Raw genomic sequence first — 16,901 nt, 5'->3', positions numbered from 1 at the left:
TTTCCAAACACTCGCTCAGGCTTCGGAGATCTACGATAAATAGGACTGGGAGAAAGATCTGGAATTTAGTTGGCCTTTTAAAAAGAAAGAAATTCAGTCAATAGTCTCCCCATTTCAGTCTGAAGAGCTCAACGCAGGGCGATTCAAAGCTTACACTTCAGTCAATGAATGCCATGACCAATATGGTAGATACATATATATTAATTTATATAAAAAACCGGCACTACTGCAAAGAGTACTGTGATAGACACAAGGAGAAGGAATTATGTTAAAAACAAACGGGTCAGAAAAACAGTCAGTGCAAAGTAAGAGCATCGTTAATGGTACAAAAAAACAAATGGTTGTGAAAGACAGGCATGGCTTGTGTAAAAACTAGTGCTGTCAGTTAAACGCGTTATTAATTTAATATTAATTAATTTTTTATCGCGCTAGTAACGCAATTTATTTTAAAAAAAATCTTTTTTTTTCTTTGGCTCAAAACAAAGAAGCAGTAGCCTGACTGCTATGTTCAAGGCAGTATGTTTGTATGTTCATCGTTTAATTGCACTATAGGCTTTTTTTTGCATCGTCCTGTTTTGATCAGTATATGCCAATGTTGTTATCAATCAAAAAACATTTGCACAAGGCAAGCCGATGCACTTCTCCATGTGGATAAGAGCATTAAAATGAGAAATTAATGGGACAAAGAAATGAAGGGATATTTAGCATAAAAAAATATTTGCGATTAATCACGAGTTAACTATGGCATTAATGTGATTAATTGCGATTAAATATTTTAGTCGCTTGACAGCACTAGTAAAAACAGAAGTTTCATGATCCCCCTCCCTCTTGGGCACAGAGGACGCCTCCGACATGCGCTTACAATCTCAGACAGCTTCAAACGATACAAACGGCCCAACTTCCTGGGAAGCTTTTCACAATAAAAGCGCCGGAACGCCCGAGCGCACAATGAGAACCGTGAACCCTTTCTGTACTTAAAAGGCTCCTCTTTTTTCTGGGTCACATGACAGCCCCTCCCACACGACTCTGCGTGTGTGTGTGTGCGTGTGTGAGAGCACCAGCGCCCGGCCGCTACTGTGGCTTGTCCGTCTTGTGGGCGGTGATGAAGGCCATGCCGTGGGTCCTGAAGTGTGTGTTCAGGTCCGAGGCCTTGTCGAAGCGCCGGCCACACACCTTGCAGCCCATGCCGCCCTCCCCCTCCTCCCCCGCCTGCTGCGGCTGGCCCTGGGGGGAGAGCAGGGAGGAGGGGGAGGAGCCGCCGCCGCCGCCCGGGGAGCCGGCCCCGCCCGGGGGCCCGTGCGACGAGGGCGGGGGCTCGCCCTGGGTGTCGCGCACGCGGTGGGCGATGAAGCGGTGGCGCCCCAGGGAGCCGGCCGAGGCGAAGCACACGCCGCACTGCAGGCACTGGAAGGAGGCGGCGTCGGCGCGGTGCTGCGGCACGTGGCGCTGGAACTCGCCGCCGTCCTCCGTGGTGAAGCCGCACGGCACGCAGCGGAACACGCTGGCGCTGGCGGCGGCGCCGCCCTCCTCCTCCTCCGTGGGCTCCGCGGGGGGAGGGGCCACGGTGGTCGCGCCGCGGGTCCTCTTGGCGGGACCCCCGCCGCCGCCGCCGGACCCCCGTTCCCGCTCCTCGCCCTCCTCGGGGGGCTCGTCCTCGTCCGCTGCCCCCCCCGGACCCGTCCGGGCGCCGGAGCCCGGGCCCCCCTCGCCGTCCTGCTCCGAGGAGCTGCTGGGGCCGTCGACGCCGGGGGCGGCGGCGGCGGACCGCTTGCGGGTCTGAGGGGCGCCCTGGGGGAGACACAGCGAGGGGGGCCGGACTGTCAGGACTCGGAGGAACCCGGAAAGATCCCCAATCATCAATGACGAGGAAATTGCGTGCAAGCCAGACCCAAAGACATTTTCCATTACCGCCGGATGCTACTTTTACGACCGGTTGGCAGGGAAAGAGCTGTAGGCCCATAAAGTCCTGACAAGGACTGCTCTGATTAATGGTCTCCTCGTATGAGTTTGTACTGCGTGGTGCCATTTGGCAGCGAGCGCACAGATCGTTATTGTGAAACAGGGATATCACGCGGACTCTACCGGTCTGGGTGATAAAACTATCTTGAGTTCCTTCACTAAAACACAATTTTTCAATATTGCTCTCATAAAACAATAACAAGAGCTGTAGAACATTGGTCTTTGTGATAAGACTTTATTTTGTCAACAGACTTCAGGCAGATGATATAAAGGGTTTGGAGTCCTCCAACCTGTAGGGGCAGACTAGGCCCCCCCGAGTTGCTTCCTACCATGTATTTAAAAATGGTGGTTTTCCAGGAAGTGCGATTAAGGAGCTATGCTAGTGACATGCTGAACTAGCTGGGATCAGACCCTAGTTAGTGATACATGAGAGGAAATCTCAAAAGAAAAAACGTGCACTAGGTCTGGTGTTTTCTAGCCGGTCAAATGGGGGCCTTGGGTTGGACTGTGGGCCTTATGATGGCTGCTGGACCAGACGGTAATAAGATGTTTTACGTTGTTTACTGACGTTTACTTTGATTTACTTTTGGAATTTGTTTTCTGGATTCATCGTGGAAATATTTTTGATTTGATGACTAAAACCAAGAGATAAAAGTGAACTGACATTTATTGTGGGATTGACCTGATATAAATTATATTTGAAATATATACTTAGTTTGACACTAGCTCCCCTTACCATTTATTGCCATTTTGGATTTGATTGAAACAACGGTTATAAAAGATTCAAAAACTCTTCCGCCACACGCATTGATTCCAAACAACTAAGCGATAAAAGCCATGCTTTGCATGCATGGCAAGTCATTTGGAGAAAGCACACTGGTCACTTGTTTTAGTGAGGCATTTACAACGGTATCACCCAGACCACTTTGTTCCTTGTACGGCTCACCTTTCAATTTCTACTTCAGGGCTGATCTCATGCGATAGTCAAACCCCCCCCCCCCCCCCCGAAAAAAAGTATCTTAACCAACCTGTCCATCTGTGGATCTGTGATGAAGACGAACGTGCTTGTCCAACAAGAAGCGGCTGCCAAACGTGCGCTTGCCTTCTGTGCAAAACCTGTAACGTAAACCATACGTGAGGTCAGTTACTACGGGCAGCGTGACTTCATCAGCACGTTGTGCGGGGCGATGTGGACAGTGGGGCCTGGGGGAGACTCACTGGCAGTGGAACACCCTCTTGTTGCCCTCGTGGATGACCCGCTCGTGACGCCGCAGGCTGGACGAGGTGCTGAACGTGCCCCCGCAGATACGACACGGGAACTGTGGACACACACACACACACACACACACACACACACACACACACACACACACACACACACACACACACACACACACACACACACACACACACACACACACACACACACACACACACACACACAGTTAACTTCAAGGGGGTACATTCAATCACTGAATCCAGATGGTGCAACACCATGGCTGCCTGCTGCCATGCGTTTCCGTGGAAACTGATCAGGCCTGGCCTTGGATGAGTGACTAGATGGTACTGGTGGGGTTTACTTCCCAAAGACGCCGGGACGGAGACGGAGGTCTCAGCTGTCCCAGAGCAGCACTGTCTCCCGATGACGCGTTAAGCCAGGAAGTCCTTACTCCCTATATGGTCGTAGGGGTGAGGAGTAGGGGGGCTAGCCCCGGCAAAGTACCCAACCCTGCTCTTGTACCGACATGGCCCCCTAGTCATCCACCTGCTCTCTAATGGGATACTTTCCTTCCGGATAGGCTAACCAGAGTGGGGTGGGCATTGTGGTGCTTCAGGTGTGGTATCCTCTGCACACACACAAAACCACTCAATCCCTACCATCACCCAACTAACATAATCTAGTTAAAAGTTTGTTTTTTTCATTAAATGATTTATATAAATAATAAATAGAACGGCTGGATACATAATTCTACATTATATTTCAATTAAAGCTATACTGTACGATGTGAGAGAGCTAGCATGATTTGAAATTAGCTTCTTTTCGGAGTTCCGTTTAACTCCTCCCCCACCCTTCAGGACTCCCTGCCCCCACCCCTCGACACAGAGCCGTGCACGAGCGCTGCTGCTTCTTACGGCTTACTTCAACGGCAACCATTGGGTCACTTTTCAGGCCATTAAACTCCCTCAGCTGTCGCCATCGCTGAAAAGCTAATCCAATATTTATTCTCGTTTTTCCTCGAGCAGTCTCCAACTTCTTTTTTGTTGCTGCCTTTTCAGTTTCTGTCTTTCTTTTTCTTGCCTTTTTAAAAGGATGAACCGGGGCAAGTAACGGTGGCAGTGGTAACTTCAGTTGTTTCTCTTCCATTGTGTAAACGTTGTAGGCTCACTAGGTCTAGTCCACTGTCATGAACTACTATGACAACAACGCTTTCTTTGCCCTCCGTGAACGCGCTCAGGCCGGCTCAGGCTCGTACACAGAGGGGAGAGAACGCGCAGGCTTGTGATTGGTTCTTTAGATTCGGGCACAGTGTCTCCGATTGGTAAGCATTTTAACAGGTTTATAGTTTAGCAGATACAGAATTCGGGTTTTTTTCGCTTCTTTTTCATTGCCCATAAGTTATTTATTGCCGTCAGGATGTAAAAACCAATTTCAACAACATATTAAAAAGTGCATATTACTGGATCCCGTACAATATGCCTTTAACATTTTCTATTTGGACATTTTTTTTTTTTTTGCTGAATAAATGCATCATATTTTCAAACTAAAAAAACAATCGTTCGAATAATCGTTATTTCTATATTGACCAAAATAAACGTGATCATGATTTTTCCATAATCAAGCAGCACTAGCACGGCGCTGCGAGAGGCAATAAAACGGTGCTATATTAATGCTATTTATTATTCTGATTAGTAGGACTGACCTTGCCGTGCTCCATCTTGACGTGACTCAGGTAGTCGTCGTTGTCCGTGAAGGTGGCCTGACACTGCGGACACGTCCACTCTGAGGGCGCCTCAAAGTCCTCCCCGCCGCCCCCGCTACTGTCCTCCTCCTCCTCTTCCTCCTCCTCTTCCTCTTCGTCATCCTCCCGATCCCGCCCCCAGTCCTCGCCGTCGGAGTTGTCCGTCTTGTTGCCAAAGGGCTTGGGCTTGGCTGCGGTCGGCGCAGCCTGATTGGCCGGGGTCAGGGCGGGGGCGGGGCTATCAGACTGGGCGTCTTGTTTGACGGACAGGCCTCTGTGTGCGGTCTTGGATGCGGGGGGGAGGGTTAAAGAGTGCATTGCCGATACTTCATGCACACGCATACATAATGGTTACTCAATATGACATCCATTGGTTCTTGCTGTACCTTGATGTGCTCCATCATGGAGCCCTTCTGTGCATACAGCTTGGTGCAGTCGGGACACTTGAACACGTGGACCTTCTGCTTGGCCAGATGGGTGTCAAAGTGCATGTACAGCAGGGGCTTCTGGGTGAATACTGTGTCGCACATCACACACTTGTAGATCATTCTGGAATTGAAAAGAAAGAAAGAAATTTGCAACAGACGTATATCGTGTTGGTATCTTCACTTTACACTTTGAACATGACCTCGGCATCATTTGAAAGACCGAAATAATAATAAGAGAATCTGGAAAAACAGAGCTATGACAAAGGGAGGACCCAGACTCGGTTTGTGTACATTCGGGGTCAGAAACGTTATTTCGTCCGCATGTATTCGGGATAACGTGACTTTGAAGTGTAAATGCAGGCAGCTATGGGGAGATCCGCGGCGTATCTCAGAGTCGTGATATGGATCTTGGTAAGTGTGCTTTGCGCAGAACTGTAAATTGAGCTTAAGGTGACGCGTACTTGGCCTGTCCTCCAGTGAGGGTGGGGTGCTGGGTACTGATGTGGCTCTGGGCGCTGGGGGAAGACTTGAAGGCCATGGGACAGCTGGGACACTTGTGGAAGACCTCGCAGTGGGCCGTCTGGATGTGGGACTTGATGGAGTTCAGCCCCCCGAACACCACCTGGCAGCTGGAGCACCTGCACACAGATCACCTGAAGCGTTCACTACGAAGGACGGGATATGGAGAGAAAATGTTTTAATGTCGCTTTAAATGACGGCACTTAGTCAGCCACTACTCTTTACAAGTAAGAAATAGTGAGGGAGTGTGAAGGATACAATTCTCCACCGGAATCTAAAGAGACAGGTTTTCAGAACGTCCCCAACCAAGTCAAATCAACTGTTGAATTATAGCGATGCATCCAGAGAGGTAATTATTCCCGAGACGTCTCCCAACCTGAAGCCGATGCGTCTGGCGAAGTGCAGGCAGGCCTCGTCCAGGTGGGTCTGGAAGCCGGCCTGGCGGGCCACGCCCCCACACTCGGGGCAGACGTGGGGCGCGCGGTGCTTGTGGATCCTCTGGTGGGCGGAGACGGCGCACGAGTTTGGCAGCATCATCGGCGGGGAGCACTGGGAGCACGTCTGTTCAGAACCAACCAGCGACCGGGAAAAGGGTCATTGGAGAGAAAAAAATCATTCATTGAAAAAACTAAAAGTCTACTCGGCGTAGAATGCAGTGCTTTTATAGTTCTGGGCCCCGTTTCCCGAAAGCGTCGTTAGCCTAAGTGGATCGTGAAGTGCGTCGAAAGGGCATCGTAGAGTTTTCACCGCGTTTCCCGAAAGCATCGTTGGGAACGAACGTCTTGAAAACGCTCGTAGCTAACGAGTACTCCAGGGGTGCTCGTAGGTACTCGTAGGACGCTAAGAGCATCGTCAGCTATAGCCTCAGTGGCGTCACCATCGGACATTCCGTCTATTGGATGCGTTTTATTAAAACGCATTGCGCCTTTATGTTCTTAGTTTGGTAATTAATAAAGATTATTAATTAATTTATTAATAAAGATGTTAAAATGGCCAAAATAAAACGGGACAGTCCAGAAAATGTTTGCGCAGGCAGGGCACTCAAAATGTGTGAGAGAAAGTGTGGGGATTTGTGCAGACTGACATAGGCTACTCATAAAACGTAGCATAAAATAATGTAAAAAAAAAATTAAATTAAAAAATTTAAAAATATTATAAAAAACAAGCAAAGGAGCAGGCAAAAGGCTGGGATATGGTGGGGATTGGTCACGTTGACGGGAATGTTTAGTGACATGTGGGAGGGTGGAGGGGGTTAAAAAAAAGTCTCAATCACTCTTCGACGCGCATGAAAACCAGCCGCGTAGTTATGAGTTATGAGGGAGGCCGTCCTTACACCGATCTTCCTCGTCGTCATCGTCCTCAACGTCCTCCGGTTCAAGCAAAGCCACCCCAGCCTTAGCTGCAATGTTGTGCAACATAGCCGTCACACATATCACGGCGCATGACTTGGCCGGCGAAAACTGGAGCCCTCCGCTGGACTTGTGAAGGCATCTAAAGCGCAACTTCCACCTCCCGATCGTGCGCTCAGGATTAGGACTGATATATGTCGGTTTAAGCCTAATCAATTGTGTTTTAATGTCTTTAGCATTCATATAATTGCAGTCTATTTTTTTCGTAGGCTACTCTGCTGTTGTCCTTGATGGGGATATATTTTAACCCTTTTTAACACAATTTTCCTGCGACATTCCTGCGTCTCCCCCTCCTACGGAGCCCATTTCAGCACCGTGTCAGTAGACAGTTACAATCCTACGACGTCGTGAGTGCAGCGAATGCGCGTTCACGTTAAGAGGAGTTTCGGGAAACGCGACAAAGAAATTATCGATGGATCGCAAGATCCATCGGGAGAATGATCTTACGAGCGAAGATCCGTCGATATCGGGAAACGGGGCCCTGGTGTCTTGGAGTAAAACATGCCATTGTATTTCTGAAAAAGGTCAGTTTACATATGAGCCACGTTTTCACAAAAATGACCCAGAACTTTCAGTCCTTCAAAATCAAATGACAGAATTTTATATCAGGCACATAACAAATTAAATAATTCTAGAAGTTATATAATAATAATTGATCCGTTATAAGTTATAAACAGAAGCAAGGAAGGACCCTTACAGCATTCTCATCACCAGGACTCACTGAGTTGGGGGTCGCTCGGATCTGCTGGAAGTGGGTGACCAGTTCGGCCTTGCCCGAGAACTGGCTCTGGCACTCGGGGCACTTGTAGTTGTTGTACTGCAGCGCCTCCGCCTTCTTGCAGGGCAGGGGCATCAGGGCCTGGGGTCCCTGGGGGGCGCGCCGCACCGGCCTGGGCTGGCCGCCGGCCGGGGAGCCGGCGTCCTTGGCGGGACTGGAGCTGTTGGCGGTGGCCGCCGCAGCAGCCCCGGAGGGCAGGGCGGAGGGCGAGGAGACCGGCGGGGAGGAGAACGAGAGCGCCCCTGCTCCGTCGACGAGGAGGGGGGCCGGGGAGAAGACGTGTAAAATGGTGGACAAATTCAGACTCAAACGGGGATGCATCAACAACAACAACAACAACAACGGAAACCATGTCCGCTTTAGGTTCATTTCTAAACCATTTTTGTGAGACCGCGTGAGCTGAAAAGGGGCGTTACCTGTCGCGGGCGTGGCGTCCTGCTGTCCGATCATCTGCTCCACGGTGACGGGCCTCATGACCAGGTGGGAGCACTGCATGACCAGCCCGCGCTCCTTGTGCTCGCGGGCGTGCAGCAGCAGGCTGCACTTGTTGAAGAAGGCCAGCCGCTTGGCGCAGTGGTTGCACGTCACCTCGATGCGCAGCGAGCGCCGGTCGTAGTGGCGCGCCAGGCTGCGCTCCAGCGCGAAGGCGTCGCCGCACTCCAGGCAGCGGTAGCCCGCGGCGGGCAGCGGTAGCCCCCACTCGGGCGGCGGCGCCGAGAGGTCGGGCTTGTAGCTGGGCAGCAGGTTCTTGCTGTTGAGGATCTTGTTGAAGGCCTCCACCAGGCTGGACTGCGTGCGGGAGATCACGGCGCCCGTGCTGTTCACGATGGACGCCGGCTTGTTGGGCTGGAGGTTGCCGGCGCCGCCGCCGTTGGCCGTCTTGGCGGTGCGCACGCTGATCCCGCCGGCCGCCACCGAGAACTTGGGCGAGGAGGCCGGCGCCGGCGTGGCCGGCAGCGCGGACGACTTGGTGATGCTGACGGCGGTGGCGGACACCTTGGCCTTGTCGTTGGCTGCCATTTTGTTTTGGACCTTGGTGGCGGCGGCCAGCATGACGCTGCTCGCCGCCAGCGTGGACACGGGCAGAGCGTTGAGCGCTTTGACTTTCTGCTGCGACGCGGCGGCTGCGTGGCCGGGGGAGGCCTCCGTCTTTGAGGCCTTGTTCACTAGGACCTTGCGCCCGGCGGTCTGGCCTTTACCTTCCGAACCCTTGGCCGCGGCCCCACCTTTGGGTGCGACCCGGGTTACAGTCCTGGTGATTCCCCCTGTGGACGTCTTGATGGTTTTAATCCGAACTTTGAGGGGTCTGGAGGGGGCGCCGGGCGAGGGGGTGGCTGGTGTGCCCACCCCTCCTCCTCCGGTGGACTCGGGCTTAGTCTTACCCTCGTCCACCTCCATCTTTTCCTCGACCGCCTGTGCGGCGTCGGGCTTCTGCGTGTCCGCCTTACCTTCCACGACCCTGTCGACCCCGTTGCCCACCTCCATCTCCTCCTCCTCCTCCTTTGGCTCCCGGAGGTCCGAGGCCGAGGGCGGGGTGGCGGCGGAGGCGGGGCTGGAGCAGCGCTGGGCCGCGGCGGCCACCGTCGCTTTGGGCGTCTCCGGCTCGGGGCTCTCCGGCGAGTCCCTCTCCTCGATGACGTGCTCGGGGTTCCTCTGCTCCCCCGGGGGGCTCTCTGTGGAGGACGTTTGTGGCGCCGACGAGGTGAGGCCGGCCCCTGACGGCGTGTCCCCGGGCTTAGGGTGAGCGGCCGCCGCGTTGGGCGAAGAGGCGGAGATGGAGGACTCGACGCCGCCGCCGCCTGCCTTGTAGCGACGGCTCAGCTGAGGGGGCGCATGCGTCGGGGAGCTGGGGCTCTCCTGGATCACCAGGGCACCCCCCAGATCCGAGTCGGAGTCGTCGTCGTCGTCCTCTTCCTCCGATTCTCGAGGTCGGAAGCCGGCTTTGGCGGCGCCGTTAAAGGGTTGGGACGACGGTGCGGACGTTTGCGTCGGGGGCAGCGGCTTGGACGTGGGGAAGAACGGAGAGGACAGAACGACGGAGCCGCCCGTGGTGAGAGGAGAAGGGACGGCCGATAGAGAGGAAGAGGATGGTAAGGAGGCTTTCCCCCCGTCCACCCTGTCTTGGACCCCTTCCTGCTGCTGCTGATGCTGTTGCTGCAGCAGCTGCATCTTCCTGGCTCGGCCGACGGGGTCTCCTGTCCCCTGGGTCACCAGCGGTTTAAGTCTATTGAAAATGTTCCCGCCCTGCTTGTGAGTCTTAGTCCCTCCCACACCTGCCTCTAAGGACATCTTTGGGGTACTCAGCGACCATGGCGATCCATTGGACTGGCTTTGGCTCAGTTGGATAGGAGCGGGGACCCCAGATGCCCCAAAACCGTTGTGGTTAAGGGCCTCCGATTCAGTCATACCAGGGGCACACGCGCCAAGCCTGGGGCCCACGTCGACCCCTGCAATAACATCAATAGGATTCTGTTCTGTGTCCCGATCCCCTCCATCCACTGCCTCAAGACGGACTTTATTCTTGACAATTACACTAACAATAGAAGTATCGGCCTGAGGGTCAGAGGGGCTTTGTGGCCTTAAGGACTGGCCCACACCCACAACACTGTCTGATTTTCCCAGGGGGGCCCCAGCAGGCCCATGGTGGCCCTCAGCCTCATCCGGGGCTGACTGAATGGCCTCTTTGGCATCGATGTCAGGTATGTCAAACGCTGCCAGAAGGTCGTCAAAATCTGGGGTCTTCATGTCCCCCATACCGGGATTAAATCCTTAAAAAATAAAAAGATAATAAATGTAACAAAGGAGTCTGTGTGTAATTTCATTGGTTATAAACGTCCCCCGTTGTATTGCCCACATCGCTGTCAATAGCTTGAAATGCCACACGTTATTCTGCACACACGACGTTACATATTGCATACATTTGGATGTTGAATCTTATACATGCCGCTTGTTCATAAATTCAAGAACTGACCAGACATAACAGGTTAGCGGGTTATGTATATGAACATGTATCATTGCAGTTATGGCAACATATAATGCTAGCTAGCGCTACCGAAAGGGGCTAGCGTTCCACTATCATCTCTTCAAAGGAAAAAGCTCACCACTTATGTGCGGGTGATGTTTACAGCCATTCTCAAAATCGCTTTATGCACTCCAGTAGTCGTGCAATTAGGAATATTGCAGTTTCAAATGCAACCTTAACTGCCTGCAGAAATGGTTGTTGCGAGCAGTTATTTCACGGTCGCCGTTGGCTAGCTGGTCGCCGAGCTCCAGCCAAAGATGCAAAGGGTCATTTAGCTAACTAGCTAGCATACGCCATTAAATACAATCAAACCGAGCCTGTTGTAAAAGGTTTCTTAGCTGTACAAAGGACAGACAAGCACGGTCATCACTGACACTGGAGGATAGTTGGGTCTGTAATGACTCATTTATATTGCATGAATTTGGATTGTTTACCTGGATGTACGATTCCCGAGTATTCCTAGCCCGTTTTTCAGCCGAAAAAGCTGCGCTTCCCGTCACATGACCATCTCATAGATTTTTTATTAATCTAAAAATTAAATTGGCTACTGCTCATGTACTTCATGTAGCCAATAACCAGGTCTACATAATTTTGGTTAAATAGATGCAAAGTTAACAATGCAAAAACCTTCTTTGGCCAATATCACTTCACACAAATAAGGGAAATCCTGCTATTACACATTATATTGTCAATTAACCACTCAAAGAACTGAGGTAAACAAATAATTCAATACACATTTTTATTGCAAAATAAAACTAAGTAAGTAGGAAAAATTTACGTCAGAATTTTGGTTTTCCTAAATACAATATTACCTAAATTTGGTATGACAGCCTGTACACTTCAGGTAAAGAAAGCAAAAGGCAATCAGTGTAGGCCACGATATACTTAAACCCTTAGATATTATTGGGTTTGTCAACTGCATACTCCAGATTCAATACACAAATACTATGTTATGGTGTTTCTTTTACTGGTTGTCCAACCAATTCCATTCCGAATATAGAAAATAAAGCAACAGATGTAATGCAAGGGAGTGGGCTAGGCCAAAGTAATGACAGTATTTATATATGTATATTTTCATTAACCTGCGGTAGTATGCAATTTCATGTTTTATCTCGCAATTTCGTGTTTCATCTTGACTGTTTGGGACCTCCAGCCAGGAGAGCTCTCACTGCTTGCTTCCTTATTTCTTTTTTTCCTCCTCGTCCTTCTTGCCATCCTTTTGGCTTCCTGTCTGGGAGGCCAGGGAGCCCATGGCGTTGCGAATGGCCTCGTTGTTAGGGTCCACACCCGGGAGATTCTCCAGGACACTCTGAAGGAACTCTGGGTCTTGCATCACATCATAGTCATCCTCCTCCTGAATAAAAACAGCTTGTGTTAGTTACAAAGAAAGACCACTTACTTTTCCATGTACTTTCACATAATATTAAATATTACATTGTGCACATAGCACTTCCTGGCATATTGAAGACTCTGCTGCAGATGACATGAAGAAATTAGAGATCTAATTTTCGGAAATTATTTTTTATAAATGAATTAAATAGGTGAAACAGATATTCTCGGAAGACTTTCCCAGGTGGTTGGTTGCCCTACTTGCCAACAGAAACCAATGAGAATGGGAGTCGGGTCGGACTCAAACACAGATGTATAGTACCGAAACTACCTAAACAAGCTAGCTATTGTGGTTGCGGTGTGCTTCTGCATTGTATTTTAGGCAGAGCACATTTCTGAAAGTAAAACAAATGTTTAGTAGTCTAGCTGTACCATGGTTGACTACTCTATACTTTATCATTGTCAACAAGATAAATTATGAACTAGAAGTTATACGCTATACTAAAGCAGAGGTTCACACCAACCTGGCCAAAAACTTCTCAATCTAGTCTTTTCACATACCTTGGGATGACCTCAACTCATTTCAAACCAGTGCGGACAACTTTCCATCAAAAGATAATCCCTTTAAAATCAGTTGCAGCTATCTATTTATTTATATTTTTAGAGTCCCTTTCCTTCCTATTGTTGCAATACCACAATTGACCACATGGTGCCGGTGGCCAGGCAAGAGTGAGTCGAGCCCATGGGATACACAGTGAATTGCTGCACGTGAATACTTCACCTTGGCTGTTTCTGTCGTGTCCATCGCGGCTGCGGTATCCATCTCTCCGTATTCTAACGGCAATACAGAGAAGAATATCCCATTAAAGAGATCCATGGCACCTTTACATGCAGCATAGGCATACTCAGTTTAAGAAAAATGATAGCATCGTGTAGGAGGCCACCCTCCCTGCACCAAACTTGCATTATATGTGGTGCGGTTCTAAGCCATAAGCATTTGTATTGTGAACGAGCTACTGCTAAGGTTGCCCATTACACATAAAGTAGTTTAACTGGTGTTTGCCATCAGGAATTTTATACTAAGTTAAACATGAAATTTTTCCCTTTAAAAAGGTATTTTTGCAGGCATTTTGTCGACCTTCCGCCACCAGCGGTGGGGTGAACGCAGACGGGGTGTATAGTGAACACGCGGTGAAGCCGTGGACATGCATGGCTCAGCGTACCTCCTCCGGAGAGAGACATCTGCATGGCGTAAGCGATCTGCTCCTCCTCCGTCATGCTGCTGAAGTCTGGGAGCGCCTTGACGCCAGCCTCTGGCTGCGCCTCGGCCGTCTTCAGCCAAGCCTCTTCTGGTTCTGCAACAAACCAGACAAATCCAGTCAGTGACAGACCCACAACCTCCTCATGCCCTTTCCACTAACATTCATAGAGCTGCTCCCGCAGCTCTACTTTTACTTTATTATTTTACATTCCTATCTATGTTGCTTTCAGTTCCCCGTCAAATGACTTTGCAAACAACAAGGGCTCTTCATATTGTAATGTTTACCACTAGTTCAGGGGTGTGTGTGTGTGTGTGTGTGTGTGTGTGTTACCCTCTGGTGTTGACACAGGCATGCTGCCGTCTGTCACAGAGGCCACCGCTGCTCTACGGCTCTCCTCCTCCTGCCTCTGTCTCTGCTCCTCCATGGACACGCGCAGCGCCTGGTTGGGGGGGGGGGGGGGGGGGGAGGCATACACCATGCCACGATAAGTGGACATATCCGAGGCGCACTGGCTGACCATATTGGTGGACCACAGCTATATTATAACCTACAGCGTGTAAATAAGGGCCGTCTAAATGTATCAATGATGAACTACAATGTCAAGCGTTGAATTACCAGCGCCAGCTCTGGGTCAGCACTGGGGTCCACGCCAAACTCAAAGTCGCTGGCCCCGAGCCCCATCATGGCACCACCCTCCCCGGCCAGGATGGGTGAGGACAGCAGTGTGTCGGCGAGGCTGGGGCCTGGAGGAACGGTGACCAGGTGAGAGCCCGTTCCCTCTTTCCCATTCAGGGTGTTGATGAAAGTAGTCAGCTTCTCTGTGTTTAACTCCTGGACGGCCGCAATGGGGGCAGGGACGGAAAGACGGCAATGTAAAGAAAATAATACATATCGGAATGACGCTTGGCATTAAAGTTGTTTTCTTTTTAGACTACATGCGCGTGTCTTGGTTTTGGAGTAGAAACTAACTAAGTAGTGACAAACTAACATGTCTTCTCACCTCTTCACCAAAGTTGATGATATCCACATTGACCTTCTCTTTTTTCAAACGTTTGGCCAGTTTGACAAGCTTTATGGTTGAAACAAAAGGAGGGTAAGTTGACAGAACAACGCAACAAGTGTACTGCAGGAGAGAAAAACAGCCAACATGTTTAAATTATAAATGGATTTCTTTTGTATGCTCACATCTTTCTCGTTGTCCTCAACTGGGCTTCCAACAAAGGCAATAATCCTCATCTTGTGGTTTTTCCCCTGCCTGTGTTTGAGCGCCAACTATAATAAGAGACAATGCTTTGAATATAGAACACGGGCCGCTTCAAAAAAGCAGGTTAAACATCTTAAAACTTAAACCAGAACTGTGAATAGAGCAAGCACTTCTCTGAACATGGGGATTTCCGGATTATCCATTTCTCGTCCTCCGACTCCCACATCGAAGAAAGATATTAATTCGATGTGATGAAAAATGAAGGGTTGACAGGCTTCAAAGCCCTCATTTATTGCATCCGGAAAAGCTAATTGGTCATGGAATCATGGATCACTGTTAAAGTATCCTACTAATGAGGCCGCAGGTGGGTTTAACATACTTATAACTAGGGGTTTAGATTCTACCTACATCCCAATTTTGATAGTTGAAGTTCATTGATAAAATCTTGAAAAGAATACACAAATACAATTCAGATCTATTCTTGTCCCATCAATAACGATTGTATCTGACTTTAAATTAACATTATATCTAAAGTCTGATGCCACAAATCTGAATGAGCGTGGTGTTTAACTTTACATTTGTTTCAACTGAGCAATTGGCATACAAACTCGGCAGCAGTATGTAAAAAAAAAAAGTCAAATGAACACCTGGACTGGGAACTGAGTGATGATTTCCAACGAGGTATAACACAATAAACAACACACATAAACAACTGATGTTTCTCACATGAGCCACTCTGATGCCAGTACAAAAGCAGATATTGCCACGGGGTGTGATAGCATGTAGTTTGGACAGGATTCGACCCATATCTGGGGTCAACGTGGTCAGGACTTCACAGTTACTGTAGAGAAACAGGAAATATCAAGGTTTTCTCTTTAGAACCATCATAATCGAACGGCAAATATTTGTGTTGAGATTTCGACCTTTTATTTTTCTTAGAAACATTCGTCATAGCATGAGACATAAGTCATTCGGATGGATTACTTTGCCATGGTGATGAGTCCAACGTTGTTCTCTGGGTTGCTGCGTGTTTTGGAGTGGCAAACGATGTTGACAGCATCTTGCTGAGCCTGTAGACGTGTGGGTAGGAAGTCTCCATTCCTCATATACTCACTGTTGTCCACACTGGTGGGGGGAGGGGGAGAATGAATGTGTTATGACGGAACCACTTCGTTTTTCACAGACGTAAAAGGTGTTAATTTGCCGATTACTTAACTGAACAGCAATAACAACCTAGCGTCTGTATTGCCGTTAAACAATATCAACGAATTTGGAAAGGAAATGTTTAGGAAGAAATCGGCTATCCCTCAAATAATAAATGGGATATTGTAGGCCTACCGTTTTCAGTATTTGCTAACGCTATATTCATCCCAAGGCAGGTGCCCAATAGTCAACCGTAGTAAAGTAGTTAAGACTATACATCTATTATATCTATCTTCTTCCGGAAAACATAAATAGTGTATTAAAGGCGACGGGTAAAACCTGACGATAGCTAGCGTTAGCTACAATGACTCAGTCCATGTAGCAGGATTGAATACATTACCTAGCTAACGTGACTCGTTTAGATTTGGATTAAGACCAAATTACCATTGTTATTTACTCAAAAATAAATATAAACTCACTAAATGCAATGACTAATAGATATTTGTATCATTCTTACCAGACCATAGTACTTTCAAGCCCCATTTTGAACTTCTTGTTGCTCTCTCTGGCGCATGCTCTTCTTCGGCAGCCGTAAACCTGTTTCACCCCCCACTTCTGTAGTGCATTAGCGCTCTCTACTGGATCGGATTAAAACCTCAAAGATAATAATGCGAGTAATATATTAAATATTCAACTGTTATTTGAATATCTCGAATAGTAAACTATTCTCTTATCGCGTTTATATGATTATCTTGAATTTTCTGACATAAGTAGCATGCATCAAATATCTTTGTTAAAAGTAGAGTGAAGTAAAGTATTGTAATGACCACAGGCGAGGCAGTGAGCGAAGTAAGGCTTAACAGCGGGTTTATTGAATTCCACAACTGG

General features: G+C 49.1%; 2 protein-coding genes across 6 annotated transcripts; both read right to left on the bottom strand.

Moving 5' to 3' along the window:
• Nucleotides 1-82: 82 nt before the first annotated feature.
• znf687b (zinc finger protein 687b) lies at nt 83-11,660 on the bottom strand. 5 transcript variants are annotated; one of them, XM_060042730.1, is made up of 10 exons: nt 11,510-11,660; nt 8,470-10,821; nt 7,973-8,295; nt 6,243-6,427; nt 5,809-5,985; nt 5,306-5,468; nt 4,881-5,204; nt 3,178-3,278; nt 2,988-3,075; nt 83-1,788 (listed from the first exon to the last, which is right to left on the bottom strand). In XM_060042730.1, exons 2-10 carry the CDS (start codon nt 10,805-10,807, stop codon nt 1,072-1,074), a joined length of 4,416 nt encoding a protein of 1,471 aa, XP_059898713.1. In that variant the 5' UTR covers nt 10,808-10,821; nt 11,510-11,660; the 3' UTR covers nt 83-1,071. The 5 variants fall into 5 exon arrangements, with proteins under 5 accessions (XP_059898713.1, XP_059898714.1, XP_059898709.1 ...); XM_060042731.1 differs by having other exon boundaries at nt 7,997-8,295; XM_060042726.1 differs by having other exon boundaries at nt 7,973-10,821.
• Nucleotides 11,661-11,800: 140 nt separating this feature from the next.
• On the bottom strand, nt 11,801-16,692 carry LOC132450742 (26S proteasome non-ATPase regulatory subunit 4-like). The gene is made up of 10 exons (XM_060042829.1): nt 16,531-16,692; nt 15,855-15,995; nt 15,597-15,711; nt 14,852-14,938; nt 14,667-14,735; nt 14,282-14,497; nt 13,997-14,105; nt 13,628-13,759; nt 13,186-13,238; nt 11,801-12,429 (listed from the first exon to the last, which is right to left on the bottom strand). Exons 1-10 carry the CDS (start codon nt 16,554-16,556, stop codon nt 12,256-12,258), a joined length of 1,122 nt encoding a protein of 373 aa, XP_059898812.1. The 5' UTR covers nt 16,557-16,692; the 3' UTR covers nt 11,801-12,255.
• Between the last annotated feature and the right edge of the window lie 209 nt (nt 16,693-16,901).

The sequence above is a fragment of the Gadus macrocephalus genome, chromosome 22 (assembly GCF_031168955.1).
Source record: "Gadus macrocephalus chromosome 22, ASM3116895v1".
Taxonomy (NCBI): Eukaryota; Metazoa; Chordata; class Actinopteri; order Gadiformes; family Gadidae; genus Gadus; species Gadus macrocephalus.
The sequence above is the reverse complement of the archived record's forward strand: the minus strand, read 5'-3'. Positions and strand labels throughout refer to the sequence as shown.